The following is a 13,121-nucleotide window of genomic DNA, read 5'->3' on the forward strand; positions in this document are numbered from 1 at the left end:
TTTCAAAAAGTTTGTATGAAAAATTTCGAATTATTTTTTTGGTCGAAACTTTACTTTCAGTTCGAAAATTTTGGTTTGAAATTTTAGGTTCAAAAATTTGATTTGAAAATTTCGTTATTTTTTTTAGTTTGACACAGGTTGAAACTTTTAATTCGAAAAATTTCAGTTCGAATTTTTTTCGTTTGAAAAATCTTCATTTCATTTTTGTTCGAAAATTTTAGTTTCAACTTTCTAGTTCTAAAAAATTAGTTTCAACTTCTTTCGGTTCGAAAATTTTGATTTTATATTTCGAAAAATTTTTAGTTTACATTTCTATTTCGAAAATTTCAGTGTGAAATTAATTTGAAAAAACTGAAATCGAAAATTTTTTATTTCATCTTTTTTGTTCGAAAATTTGTAGTTTTCCAAAATTTGTTTCGAAAAACTTTTAATTCTAAAATTTCAGTTTGAACTTTTTCTTTGATTTGAAATTTCGAATTCGAAAAAAATTTTTTTGTTCGAAAATTTTAGCTTCAACTTTTCTAGTTCTAAAATTTGGTTTTAACTGTTTTTAATTCGAAAATTGTGATTTGAAAATTTCAAGTTATAAAAATTTTAGTTTGATACATGTTGAAACTTTTAATTCGAAAATTTTAGTTCAATTTTTTTTATTTTAAACTTTTGAGTTCTAGAAATTTTAGTTTCAAATTTTCCCTTGAACTTTTGTAATAAGTGGAAAATAGTGAAGACGCAAAATTTAATCGAATAGTTAAAAACCGTTTATTTGTTAATCGAATAGTTAAAAACCGTTTATTTGTTAATCGAATAGTTAAAAACCATTTATTTGTTATCGAATAGTTAAAAACCGTTTATGTGTTAATCGAATAGTTAAAACCGGATAAGGTTTGACGGTTAACCGTGAAACAATTCCCTCTTTGCACTAATTGAAAAAATTTGGCTAAAATATTTTGAGATGATTTAAACTAAACCGTCAATGTTATTTAAGATATAAATTACATGAACTAACACCAAGACCAAGAAGGTAACCTTAAAGTTTTGTGGTTCTCTCTTATCAAAAAGCTTAAGAGGAATGCATTAAGGTACGCATATCCTCATTATATGTAAATAAAGTGACAATAAACTCTACTTTGAAGAGATCACTCAACGTCTATGTAGAGCATAAATCCAAAACAGCACAAAAATTTGTTAATATCAGTCATATAAGCCATAATCGAGAATCAAACTCATGATCTTCGGAAACTAAATCTAGCCTGTGCATGCCTATAACGTAATAAAGAGAATACATGAGTTTAGAAACCTTCCCAAATTATATCTTTAGCAATTTTAGGTGCTCAAATACTAAAATTAGTTCTTTAGACCATGACTTTGGTTCTGCCAAATTAACCCCACCAATCATGAAATTTTAGTGTTCGTTCATGTACCCATGCCCTATAAAAGCCTATACTCATGACGTCATTATTATTTATTCACGAATGGAAACGAAAGGTAGTAGTAACAAGGTTCAGCTCATCACTTCCCCCTTTTACCTTCTCTAGGAATGAATGTATTCTTTCAAAGTAAACCATTACACATATATGTTTTTGTTTTGTCATAAAAAATAACTCCTCAATGTTATCTCGTTACATAAGTATGATTAATCGTTATTACAATAAACCAATCAGTTTTAAGCAAAACGTAAATGTGACGTCACAGACGAAAACGAGAGGTACTAACTAGGTCCAAAATAACATCATCTCATCCGTTTTCTCCTTCTCAAAGAATGAATATATCTTTTTCAAAGTAAACCATTACACACTATTTGACAATTAAACACCGTACTTGTTCAAACAAACAATGCCAACAATACTGTGACAACGAATACGTAAGCATATGTAACACGATATAGTTGACGATTCTTTTTCAACATATGATTATAAGTCAATACACAAAGAAGCTTTTTAAATCTTTCCAACACTTCTATTTAATTCACAAACGAATACAATATAAATTATTATTGTTAACCAAGTCCGGGATCGCTCCTTCCCCTCTTTTATGCGTCTCAAATCAATGTATGCTTTCCTGGACACACTTTTTGACAATTAAATATCGTGGTTCGAATCCCATAAGTCCCATGAATGAAAACCATACCTTAACCAAAAATCAAGTATTCCTTCCAAAGCTTTCGAGTTAAGTTGATTTTGAGTTTAACGTCCCGTTCAGCAGCGAAAATAGAACCTACTAATTAACGTGAAATCCGAACCGCATGAGTTCCTTCCGGGAATCGAACCATGGTCTCCAACGTTAAAGGCGCATACGCTAACCGGTTAGCCACGAAAGAACTCCAAAGTTTTCGAGTTTCATATTAATAATAATACTAATTTATACTATTACTGGGTCTTCTAATTCATAATGTAATAGGTCATCAAGAAAGAGATCCAACCTTGTTTTGGTAATTTTATACCCATAAAAGGGAACGAAACAAGCCATCATAACCTCCAAGCTAAAAATCCCAGTTCAGTGACGTCATACAAACACATTGGCCCGAACCAATTACCTCTAATTCATTCGCACTAGTAGAGAGCGCTGTGGCTCAGTGGTAGAGCGTTCTCCTCTGCTGTATGGGGTCCCTGGTTCAAACTCCGCAAAAGTAGTTTTGTGGTGTGCAACATTATGATCGGGATACTCCAATTTTCTCCCATACTTTCATTCATTTCTCATTGTCATTGTCTTCTTTAGCCTAAACGGCATAAGCGTGGGACGTAAAACTAAAGATTTCATTTGCACCAGTGCTAGTCCATCTCATCAAAGGGATAACAACCAAAAATCAAGTATTCCTTCCAAAGTTTTCGAGTTAAGTTGATTTTGAGTTTAACGTCCCGTTCAGCAGCAAAAATAGAACCTACTAATTAACGTGAAATCCGAACCGCATGAGCTTCTTCCGGGAATCGAACATGGTCTCCCACGTTAAAGACGCATTCGCTAACCGGTTAGCCACGAAAGAACTCCAAAGTTTTCGAGTTTCATATTAATACTAATACTAATTTATACTATTACTGGGTCTACTAATTCATAATGTAATAGATCATCAATAAAGAGATCCAACCTTGTTTTGATAATTTTATACCATAAAAGGGAACGAAAAAACCATCATAAGCTCCAAGCTAAAAATCCCAGTTCAGTGACGTCAAACGAACATATTAGCTCGAACCAAATACCTCTAATTCATTCATACCAGGAGAGGTGCGGTGGCTCAGTGGTAGAGCGTTCACCTCTGCTGTATGGGGCCCCTGGTTCAAAACCCCGCGAAAATAGTTTTGTTGTGTGCAACATTATGCTCAGGATACTCCAATTTTTCTCCCACACTTTCATTCATTTCTCATCGTCACCGTCTTCTTTAGCCTAAACTGCATAATCGTGGGACGTAAAACTAAAGATTTCATTTGAACCAGTGTTAGTCCATCTCATCAAAGATATAACAATCTCTAAATTTTATGCCATAAAAGGGAATGAAAAATAAAAAGCATTCGTAAACCTGTACTATTTCATAACGTAATGAATCATCAAGACCATATTTTTAATAATTTTAAAAGAATCATCATAACATCTAATCCAAAACTCCCAATTCAATGACGTCATAGCAGGACCAAGGTACCTTTGACTCATTCACACCAGTGTGCATGGCCAATGAATAAGCATAAGCAAAATTTCAGTAAGTGACGCAATCCCGGGCCAAAGCATCCCTGATTCATTCACTATGGTCCATGGTGGCCCCAAATTGGATAATTAAGAGTGCGATCAGGTGGGGCAATTACTACTCACGTGTACCTCAAATAGCCTGAGTTCTTTTTATTTATTTTTTACCACATAGACACAATTGAGTTTTATTATTATTTTTTAAGACACTGATACGATACTACTTATCGCTTGCTAGATCTGAAAATACTTTTTCAAGGTAAATCAGAAGATCAGAAGATAACTTTTCGAAGGTACTTTTGCTCTAGTCCCAAAATAACATCTGGTCTAGTATTTCTTCCTGAAAATTTCGTGCAAAAAGCAATTTTTAAATAGGAGGCAGCTGCATTAAGACATTATTTGCTAATGGACGTACCCTGCACAAGAGGAGCACGTATTCACAATTTAAGCTACCTTAGTTCCGAGAGGGCGGTGACCAATTCCAGGGAAAGGGGAGACAAGCCCTTAAAGGAAAATGCCAGGAAGAAACACTTATTAGTTCTAGTTTGTAAATCTTATATTACTTAAATCCCTTGTACCCGAATAGTTAGCATGTTGTCATGTCATGGGTTTAATTCGTTGTCGAAGCACGCAATTAAGAGGCAATGAACTCCACTCTAATAAAACCTTGAAATATTGTCTGCATGCACACCGCAACCATCCGACTATTAGGAAAATATTCGACCATATCTTTTCCTGACTGTAATGCCATGTAGTTCTTATTTAGTACATAAAACATATTAGTAAGTGCCATAGTAGAATTCATGTCATTAAAACTAATAGTCAACTTTGAGAAAGACGGAATCTGCATTTGACTTTGGAATTCGGAACATGTGTAAGAAAGAAGACCTGATTGTGTGTCTGTCGACAGTTTTGAAGGAAAACTAGTATTAATTTGTTTCAGAATAGTCTATACTATTATGTAAAAGAGTAGACGTGACTGACTCGTCATCACCCATGCCGTACTGCTACAGGTAGAAAGTGAAATTTGAACATAGTACTTCTTTTGTGGCAAAGGGGGGGGGGGTACAGAAAAGTTTTGGAATATGTATATCTTACGAATGGTTAAGAAGATTCATTTTTAGTTTTGCCAAGAATAATGTATCTCACCAAACCCTGAAGTTAGAGAGATGAAACTCGGCACAAATGTGCATCATAAAAATTAAAGGAATTCATGTTTCAGCGCTTTCGAAAATTCTACTGCTAAGGAAGGAAAGGGGGCATTTCTAAAATATTATAATTTCCCTTTGCTTAATCACAAAGTGAAAAATATATTTACTTAAGTTAGAGACCTGAAATTTGGTATATAGATTTAAAGTAAAAATAAATGAACAAGTATTTCAGAGTATTTCAGAGTTCGCGAAAATTCTATCATACCCGAATTCCCCTTTCTGTATTGTGAAAGTGTCTAGTGGGGATTTCTTTAAGTTGAACATGTGAAATTCTGTATATAAACTTTTAAATAAAAATAAGAAAAAACGTGATTCAGGGTTTTCGGAAATTCCGTTGGTTTGGAGGAATTGAGGGTCCAAATCCAATGTGAGGATTTGTTTAAGTTAAAGTTGTGAAAATTGGTATATAAACTTTTAAATAAAATAAAATATTACACATTTCATCGTATGCTAAAAATGGTGTTTCTAAAACCGGAAGGGGAGCAAGTTCTATACTATTAAGATTTTCCAGAACATTCTTAATGTAAAGACTCGTTTACATTGGAGGTGTGAAATTCGTTGTATAAACCCTTACTTAACAATAATGAAACATACGTCTCAACGTTTTTAAAATTCAGTTGCTGATAAACGAATGAGAACATTCCGTGCTATTACATGAAAGAGTGAGTATGATTCACTCGTAGACAACATAGGCCATACTTTAATATGTATAGAAAGGTAATATTTGGCCAGATAAACACTTTTATTACGAGAGCAGCGAATAAGAAAGAACTTCTTTTAAATAAATATGGTAAGGGAACTAAAATAAACTACCACGTGAGGTTAGGGATATAAACTATTTTTAAAAATAAGCATCTCTCAGGGTTTTTGAAAATTTCCGTGTCACAAAATGACTGAAAACTTTGAAATTAATTTTGGATCATACTTATAGTACCTACCTTGAGCTAGATTACAATCATAATTTTCATTAAAAGCCGTACCACAAGCGGGTAGGACGTTCTAAATTATTGGCAAAACTATAGTATCTCACGAACCCCTCAAGTTACAAAGGTAAAATTCAGTATACAAACTCTTCTTTGCAAATAAGTGATCACGTAATCCAGCATTTTCTAAAATTCCGGTTTCAAAGAGGGGGAAAGGGGCAATTTTTGTATATTTTGCTATATTAAATCGATGTTTTCTGTTGTTTATGATCGCATCATGAAATACATCTTAAATGCCAATGTATTGAGCTAAACCCTAATGCTAATACCTAATACCTAAAGCTATCATAAAAGGTTTGCTTTTCATATTACTAGTAGATTGTTGGATTCACAAGCAAATCAATATTTGTCTTCATATACTTGAATTTACGATTTCGGTATATTTACAATTATTTTCATTTATCAGCGATGACATGTCACAAATGCCAACAAGAAATACTTATGAAAATGCTAACACACTGAATACATTCACCCGAACCTACGATTAAAACCCTGATATTGGAATCGGATCTCGGATCCAGATTCTAGATCCAATTGTGGACCCAAGTACGGATTCGAATCCCAGATTGTAGTATCGGCATACAAGAGATCTTTACCCTGACCAGTTCGGATATTCAAGTCTATCAAAATCCAGATACGTCTATTGCTACTTTATACCATGTAAACTGCTTTGCAATATACAGTATCCCTAGGTTAAAAACTAGTGTCTATATTTTCTGCCACCTGTTCATCTCTGGTGTTTGGGGTCCCTGCTCCCTCCAAGTGAACTTTGTGGTGGACAAACACCATGTGCGTGGATTTTCTCGGTGTTCTCCCGTTTCCTCCCACTTTCTTCATTCCATCATTTCACTCATCTCTCATTATCACCGTCTCCTTTAGCCTAACCAGCATAACCGTGGGACGTGAAACTCAAAAATTTAATTTCATTTCATTTTCATTTTCTGCCACCCATATATTAAGATTTTGTACGAAAAGATAAAACACACATAAAAACTCTTATCTTAAGTTATCTTAGGTGACGCATTCGGCCTGAAAAATGTGGGTAAAAAGTAAAAGGTTAATTCAGTAGAGTTAGTGTGGTGTAACCGAGTGTTAGAAGCACTAGGGCTTTTACTTCAGATTGTGTTCCATTCCGTTTTCCTTTTCACTTTTTATAAAATAGTTGAACGCGTGTAACTCTAGGGTGGGTCATTTTGCCACTTTTTTCGGAACAAAATGTAATACCTGGCAAAAGGAGGGAGTTATTTTCGTATCGGAACAAGATGATTGTTAGTGATGATATGAAATTACACATTGAAAGTGAAGTAACTTGTGAAACGTGGTATTTAAAAGAATAATATAATAAATGTGCTTTCCCCTAACACAGAGAACTGTAAATCATGTATTTCAAGTTCGGGAGCGTGAATGGCGAGGAGTGTTATTTGATTTGCTTTTTAGTAACACATTGCATTGCAAATAAAAGTAGGCAGCATTCGTGATAAGTAAAATATTATTATTATTATTATTATTATTATTATTATTATTATTATTATTATTATTATTATTATTATTATTATTAATAATAATAATAATAATAACAATAATAATAGGTTTTGTTTGTGGCAAGGCAATATCTTCCTCAATTCTTCTTCAAATGTAATAATTGTAACGCCATATCTCCCTTACAAACAAAATATTAGCAATTTATATCGAGAGAATGGGAAATTGTAGAGTGATGGGAGCAACGTTGGACAGTATGCACTCATAGTAATCAGAAAAATAAGCGATTTCAATGCAAAATGAACGAAGAGTCATTGTCATGGGTAGCCATGAAGCCACGGCAGAGCCCTCTTTAGGCAAAATGTCGATAACTTATATCGAGAGAACAGGAGGTGATAGTGAGATGGGACCAACGTTGGACACTGTGGACCCATAAGGCTCATCGAAAAAAATAGTGGGGGGGGCACCAGCCAACCTTACTTATTTCCACATAATAATATAAAATTATATTGTCGAAATACACACACGAGTTAGCTAGTAATATTTGATATTATTATTATTATTATTATTATTATTATTATTATTATTATTATTATTATCGACAGCGTCTTTTCATTACGTGTGCATGTTTGACATGAAGCCAAAGAGAAGATCCATCATTCGTAGAAAGAATAAGAATAGTCAGTTACTTTAACTGTGAACGACAGCGAAAAATACGAAAAGAGTGATTAGCTGTAGCGAAAATAAACAATACTTTCTCTCAAATGGATAAAAAAACCAAGCCGAGATTGATTCGAACTCGCATGGACGGCGTGAAAAGTCAGTGCTTTGTCCACTTTTCTTTTAACTGACTCACCGAACGTGTTTCAGTAACTTACTTATTGATAATTTTACTTGCTTCACTCGTTCAACTTGCTTTTTCTAATAACTTATAATGACAGACACACGAACACAGAAACATAAGGAACAGTTAAAAATCATAGATGCTCTCCCGCCGAGAATCGAACCCGGGACACCAGACACCAAAGTCGCACTTGCTAGCCACTAGACCAGAGGAGAGGGCACTGCTGACGCTCTGTGTCGTTAGGGATTTCGACCACTGTATTGCCAGCTATCACTTCTGTGGGTTGTATACTATGATCACATGTTTCTTCTTTGCTGGAAGAGTTAAACCTACACTCTAAGTAATACAAGAGGTATTTAGACCTACATGCTCTTCATATAATGTAATAAAAGGGTCATGCTGGGAATAATACCTAATAAAAGGCTAATACCTAAAGCTATCATAAAAGGTTTGCTTTTCATATTACTAGTAGATTGTTGGATTCACAAGCAAATCAATATTTGTCTTCATATACTTGACGAATTATAAATTTACTATTTCGGTATATTTACAATTATTTTCATTTATCAGCGATGACATGTCACAAATGCCAACAAGAAATACTTATGAAAATGCTAACACATTGAATACATTCACCCGAACCTACGATTAAAACCCTGATATTGGAATCGGATCTCGGATCCAGATTCTAGATCCAATTGTGGACCCAAGTACGGATTCGAATCCCAGATTGTAGTATCGGCATACAAGAGATCTTTACCCTGACCAGTTCGGATATTCAAGTCTATCAAAATCCAGATACGTCTATTGCTACTTTATACCATGTAAACTGCTTTGCAATATACAGTATCCCTAGGTTAAAAACTAGTGTCTATATTTTCTGCCACCTGTTCATCTCTGGTGTTTGGGGTCCCTGCTCCCTCCAAGTGAACTTTGTGGTGGACAAACACCATGTGCGTGGATTTTCTCGGTGTTATCCCGTTTCCTCCCACTTTCTTCATTCCATCATTTCACTCATCTCTCATTATCACCGTCTCCTTTAGCCTAACCAGCATAACCGTGGGACGTGAAACTCAAAAATTTAATTTCATTTCATTTTCATTTTCTGCCACCCATATATTAAGATTTTGTACGAAAAGATAAAACACACATAAAAACTCTTATCTTAAGTTATCTTAGGTGACGCATTCGGCCTGAAAAATGTGGGTAAAAAGTAAAAAGTTAATTCAGTAGAGTTAGTGTGGTGTAACCGAGTGTTAGAAGCACTAGGGCTTTTACTTCAGATTGTGTTCCATTCCGTTTTCCTTTTCACTTTTTATAAAATAGTTGAACGCGTGTAACTCTAGGGTGGGTCATTTTGCCACTTTTTTCGGAACAAAATGTAATACCTGGCAAAAGTGGCCCACCCACATGGACATTACAGGTATAGATTTTTTTTAATTCGGATAATATCTTCTGTGAGAACTATTGTCTCAAAGTTTCAAAATTTCAATGAAAATTAGAGAAAAAAATTACCAAAATTGTTCATTATTTTTAGTTATGTTAAAGTAAACATATTTTTTGATTTATACATGCCAGATGCTATGAAAACTGACATTGAAACCTCAAAATGCCAGTTATATGCCCCTGCGGTGGGATAGGATGCCTCCTCCGGGGCCGGAAAAGGGGTCAAATTCAGTACAATTAAGCTTTTCTACAGCTATTTTTGTCCTTGCATTTTCCTTCGACTGTTGGTTCATAGCGGTAGCAGAGCATTGTTATTTTAAACCGGGATACTCCCACCCCTCCACCTTACAATACCGCAATGCCCTTCTCATGTCCCGATCTGCCTAACTCAGCGTCGCAGTCATGAACGAGCCGGAGCCAATTGGGCGCCATTTCTCAAGCGCTATATTTTGTTACTGTTGCCTTCAGCTTATATGAATTGGCCGGTACAGATAATACTTTGCTAACCACTATTTTCACAGAAAATACTGTATTTCTTCTTTTTAAAGTAAATATTTATGATATCACAAAAGTGACTTCAGTGACAATGAACCAGACCTTGAAGACAAAGCAGAGGATAGCTCTCTGAGGAAGAGACCAAACCCAGAGACCCGACCTCTAAACCGAAGTTAGATTTGAATGAAACTGCTATGATTGCTCAGAGATGCAATGTAAGCGAAAGGACTGCGGCACATATAACATCAACAGTGCTTCAGGCAGCTTTAAAGGCTGGAATTATAACTTCTCAACAATCTAGCGACATAACATCTGCTTTAATTGTGGACCAGAGCAAAATAAGGCGTGCGAAATTTAACGTTGCTCGGAATTTAAAAGAAATTTCCAGAAATGATGATTCCATTAAAAGCCTATACTTTGATGGTCGAAGGGATGACACTAAAACACACACACACATCGTTAGAGAAGAGCAATTATCACTTGTGGCTAAACCTAACTCTCAATACTTTTGTCACGTGACACCATCCTCTGCTCTGCCCATGACGAAATCACGGCTATTTTCGAGTACATCGTGAACCAATTCAAAGGTGGCTTTGATGAAGTTGAGGTTCTTGGGTGTGATGGAACAAACACTAACACTTTTTGGAAGGATGGTATTCTTTGAAAATTAAAGGAACTAACAGGAAAACCTATGCAATGGGCTATTTGTCTCTTGCATTTGAATGAACTGTCGTTCAGAGCTCTCTTTATGTATATTGACGGCTCTTATTCAAGCCCCTATTCTTACACAGGTCCCATTGGTTCAAAACTATCTGACTGTGAAAAACTTCCAATTGTGCCATTCAAGCCAATAAAATGTGACTTACCTTATCATAGTCCAGAAGAGCTCAATAAAACCCAATAAAACCTGAGATACTTGTTCCAGATATCTCAAACCATTGACTCCGGAGCATGCCCGGAAGAGTTTGCTTCTATGATCCCTGGGAAACTAAACAAAGCTCACTGGTTGACTACTGCAAACAGAATTTTAAGATTGTATATTGCAATAAAGAAACCAACTAAGAAATTAATAGAAAGGGTGACATTCATACTTACAGTCTATGTGGTTATGCAATACCGTGTCAGAACACAGTGTTCCATTGCTGATGGTCCTCGTCACGTCTTTGAGACCATTCATAGGTCTAGGTACTTACCAAGGGAATACCAGGATGTAATCTGTTCATTCATTCAGACGAATGCATTCTTCGCACTCCCAGAAAATGTTCTTGCCATGATGACTGATCATCGACTGGCTGTCCGACAAGATGCATTACATAAGATTCTTAGTGCTCGAGAACACGAAGCAGGAAATCTTCATAACACCATTAGATATAACATCATTCCCAAACTAAATTTTAAGGCGAAAGATCCCTGGGAAACTAAACAAAGCTCGCTGGTTGACTACTGCAAACAGAATTTTAAGATTGTATATTGCAATAAAGAAACCAACCAAGAAGTTAATAGAAATTGTGACATTCATACTTACAGTCTATGTGGTTATGCAATACCGTGTCAGAACACAGTGTTCCATTGATGATGGTCCTCGTCAAGTCTTTGAGACCATTCATAGGTCTAGATACTTACCAAGGGAATACCAGGATGTAATCCGTTCATTCATTCAGACGAATGCATTCTTCGCACTCCCAGAAAATGTTCTTGCCATGATTACTGATCTTCGACTGGCTGTCCGACAAGATGCATTACGTAAGATTCTTAGTGCTCGAGAACACGAAACAGGAAATCTTCATAACACCATTAGATATAACATCATTCCCAAACTAAATTTTAAGGCGAAAGATGATATTGAAATGATCATTTGGGATTTGGAAAAGCACTGATGTTTCATTAACTGTACTACCAGTGCGAAGGATGATATCAAACAAACAGCTCATGGACAGACTTTCACTTCCTGACAACACTGTGCCAGAATAGTCCTTCACCGTCTATCCGTGCCACACGATGGCAGTAGAACGGATAGTGAAATTAGTCACTGAAGCAGCCTCCCGAATGTGTAGCAGTGATGCTAGAGACGGGATGATCAGGTTAACCTTACTTTCTAGGCAAGCTCTGTCTGAATCTCAAAGTTCCAATTTGTGACAATTTTTCCTGACAGTGATGTTTCGGATTAGTTCATCCGGCCCTGTATATGGTTGGTTGGTAGGGTAGGGCTGGCTGAGGAGCCCTAGGTGCAGCCACCTCTACGTGGTGAGCTCTGGGTTGCTTGGCTAGGCTATATGTCCAGGTGAACTTGGACCTGCACAACCGCTTAGCTGTACTGATTTTTTTCCCTTTTCTGGCTTTAGAAGAGGCACCCCTATCTCCCCCACGAGCATATAACTGGCATTTGTAAATTTGAATGTCAGTTTTCATAGCAACTGACATATACTTAACCAAAAATTGTTTACTTTAACAAAACTAAAATTAATGAACAATTTTGGTATTTTTTGGAATTTTCAGTGAAATTTTGAAACTTTGAGACAATAGTTCTCACAGAAGATATTATCCAATTTGAAAAAATCCATACCTGTAATGTCCATGGGGTGGGCAACTTTTGGAGGTATTACATTTCGTTCCGAGAAAATAGTGGCAAAGCGCTGCACCCTAGTGTAACAGTTCAAAATTAACAAGAACTGATAATGTCATGGGGAATATAATGTTATTCAATTTTCCCTTAAATGTGACAAGCTTGCCAATGTAAAACACTGTAATCATGGGTTCATCATCAATCGCCAATATTATTTCGCCTATAGATCGAATACAAGTTCTAAGATATGAGCTATTTTAGCCTCTGAAATAGAAATGAGAATGAATTGCCGAAACAATAAAATGTGATTTTATTAACACTTCATTTTTTTCTAAAATTTGACTTTACATCGCCTTACTGCTCATCGGTTGCCATTCTGGTAGCTGCCACAGTTGTATTTTTTTAACATCAAGAAAACACACACATTG

General features: G+C 35.5%; 1 protein-coding gene across 1 annotated transcript in view; it reads left to right on the top strand.

Annotated features, from left to right (window-relative positions):
• The window catches only part of LOC145667744 (uncharacterized), a 32,232-nt gene extending 20,225 nt beyond the window's left edge, over nt 1-12,007 (top strand). The window contains exon 4 of the mRNA XM_081735187.1: nt 11,658-12,007. Coding sequence (XP_081591313.1) covers nt 11,658-12,007 — 350 coding nt within the window. The remainder of the gene's footprint in view (nt 1-11,657) is intronic.
• Nucleotides 12,008-13,121: the final 1,114 nt, after the last annotated feature.

The sequence above is a fragment of the Thermobia domestica genome, chromosome 13 (assembly GCF_964235325.1).
Source record: "Thermobia domestica chromosome 13, izTheDome1.hap1.1, whole genome shotgun sequence".
In the NCBI taxonomy this organism is placed as follows: Eukaryota; Metazoa; Arthropoda; class Insecta; order Zygentoma; family Lepismatidae; genus Thermobia; species Thermobia domestica.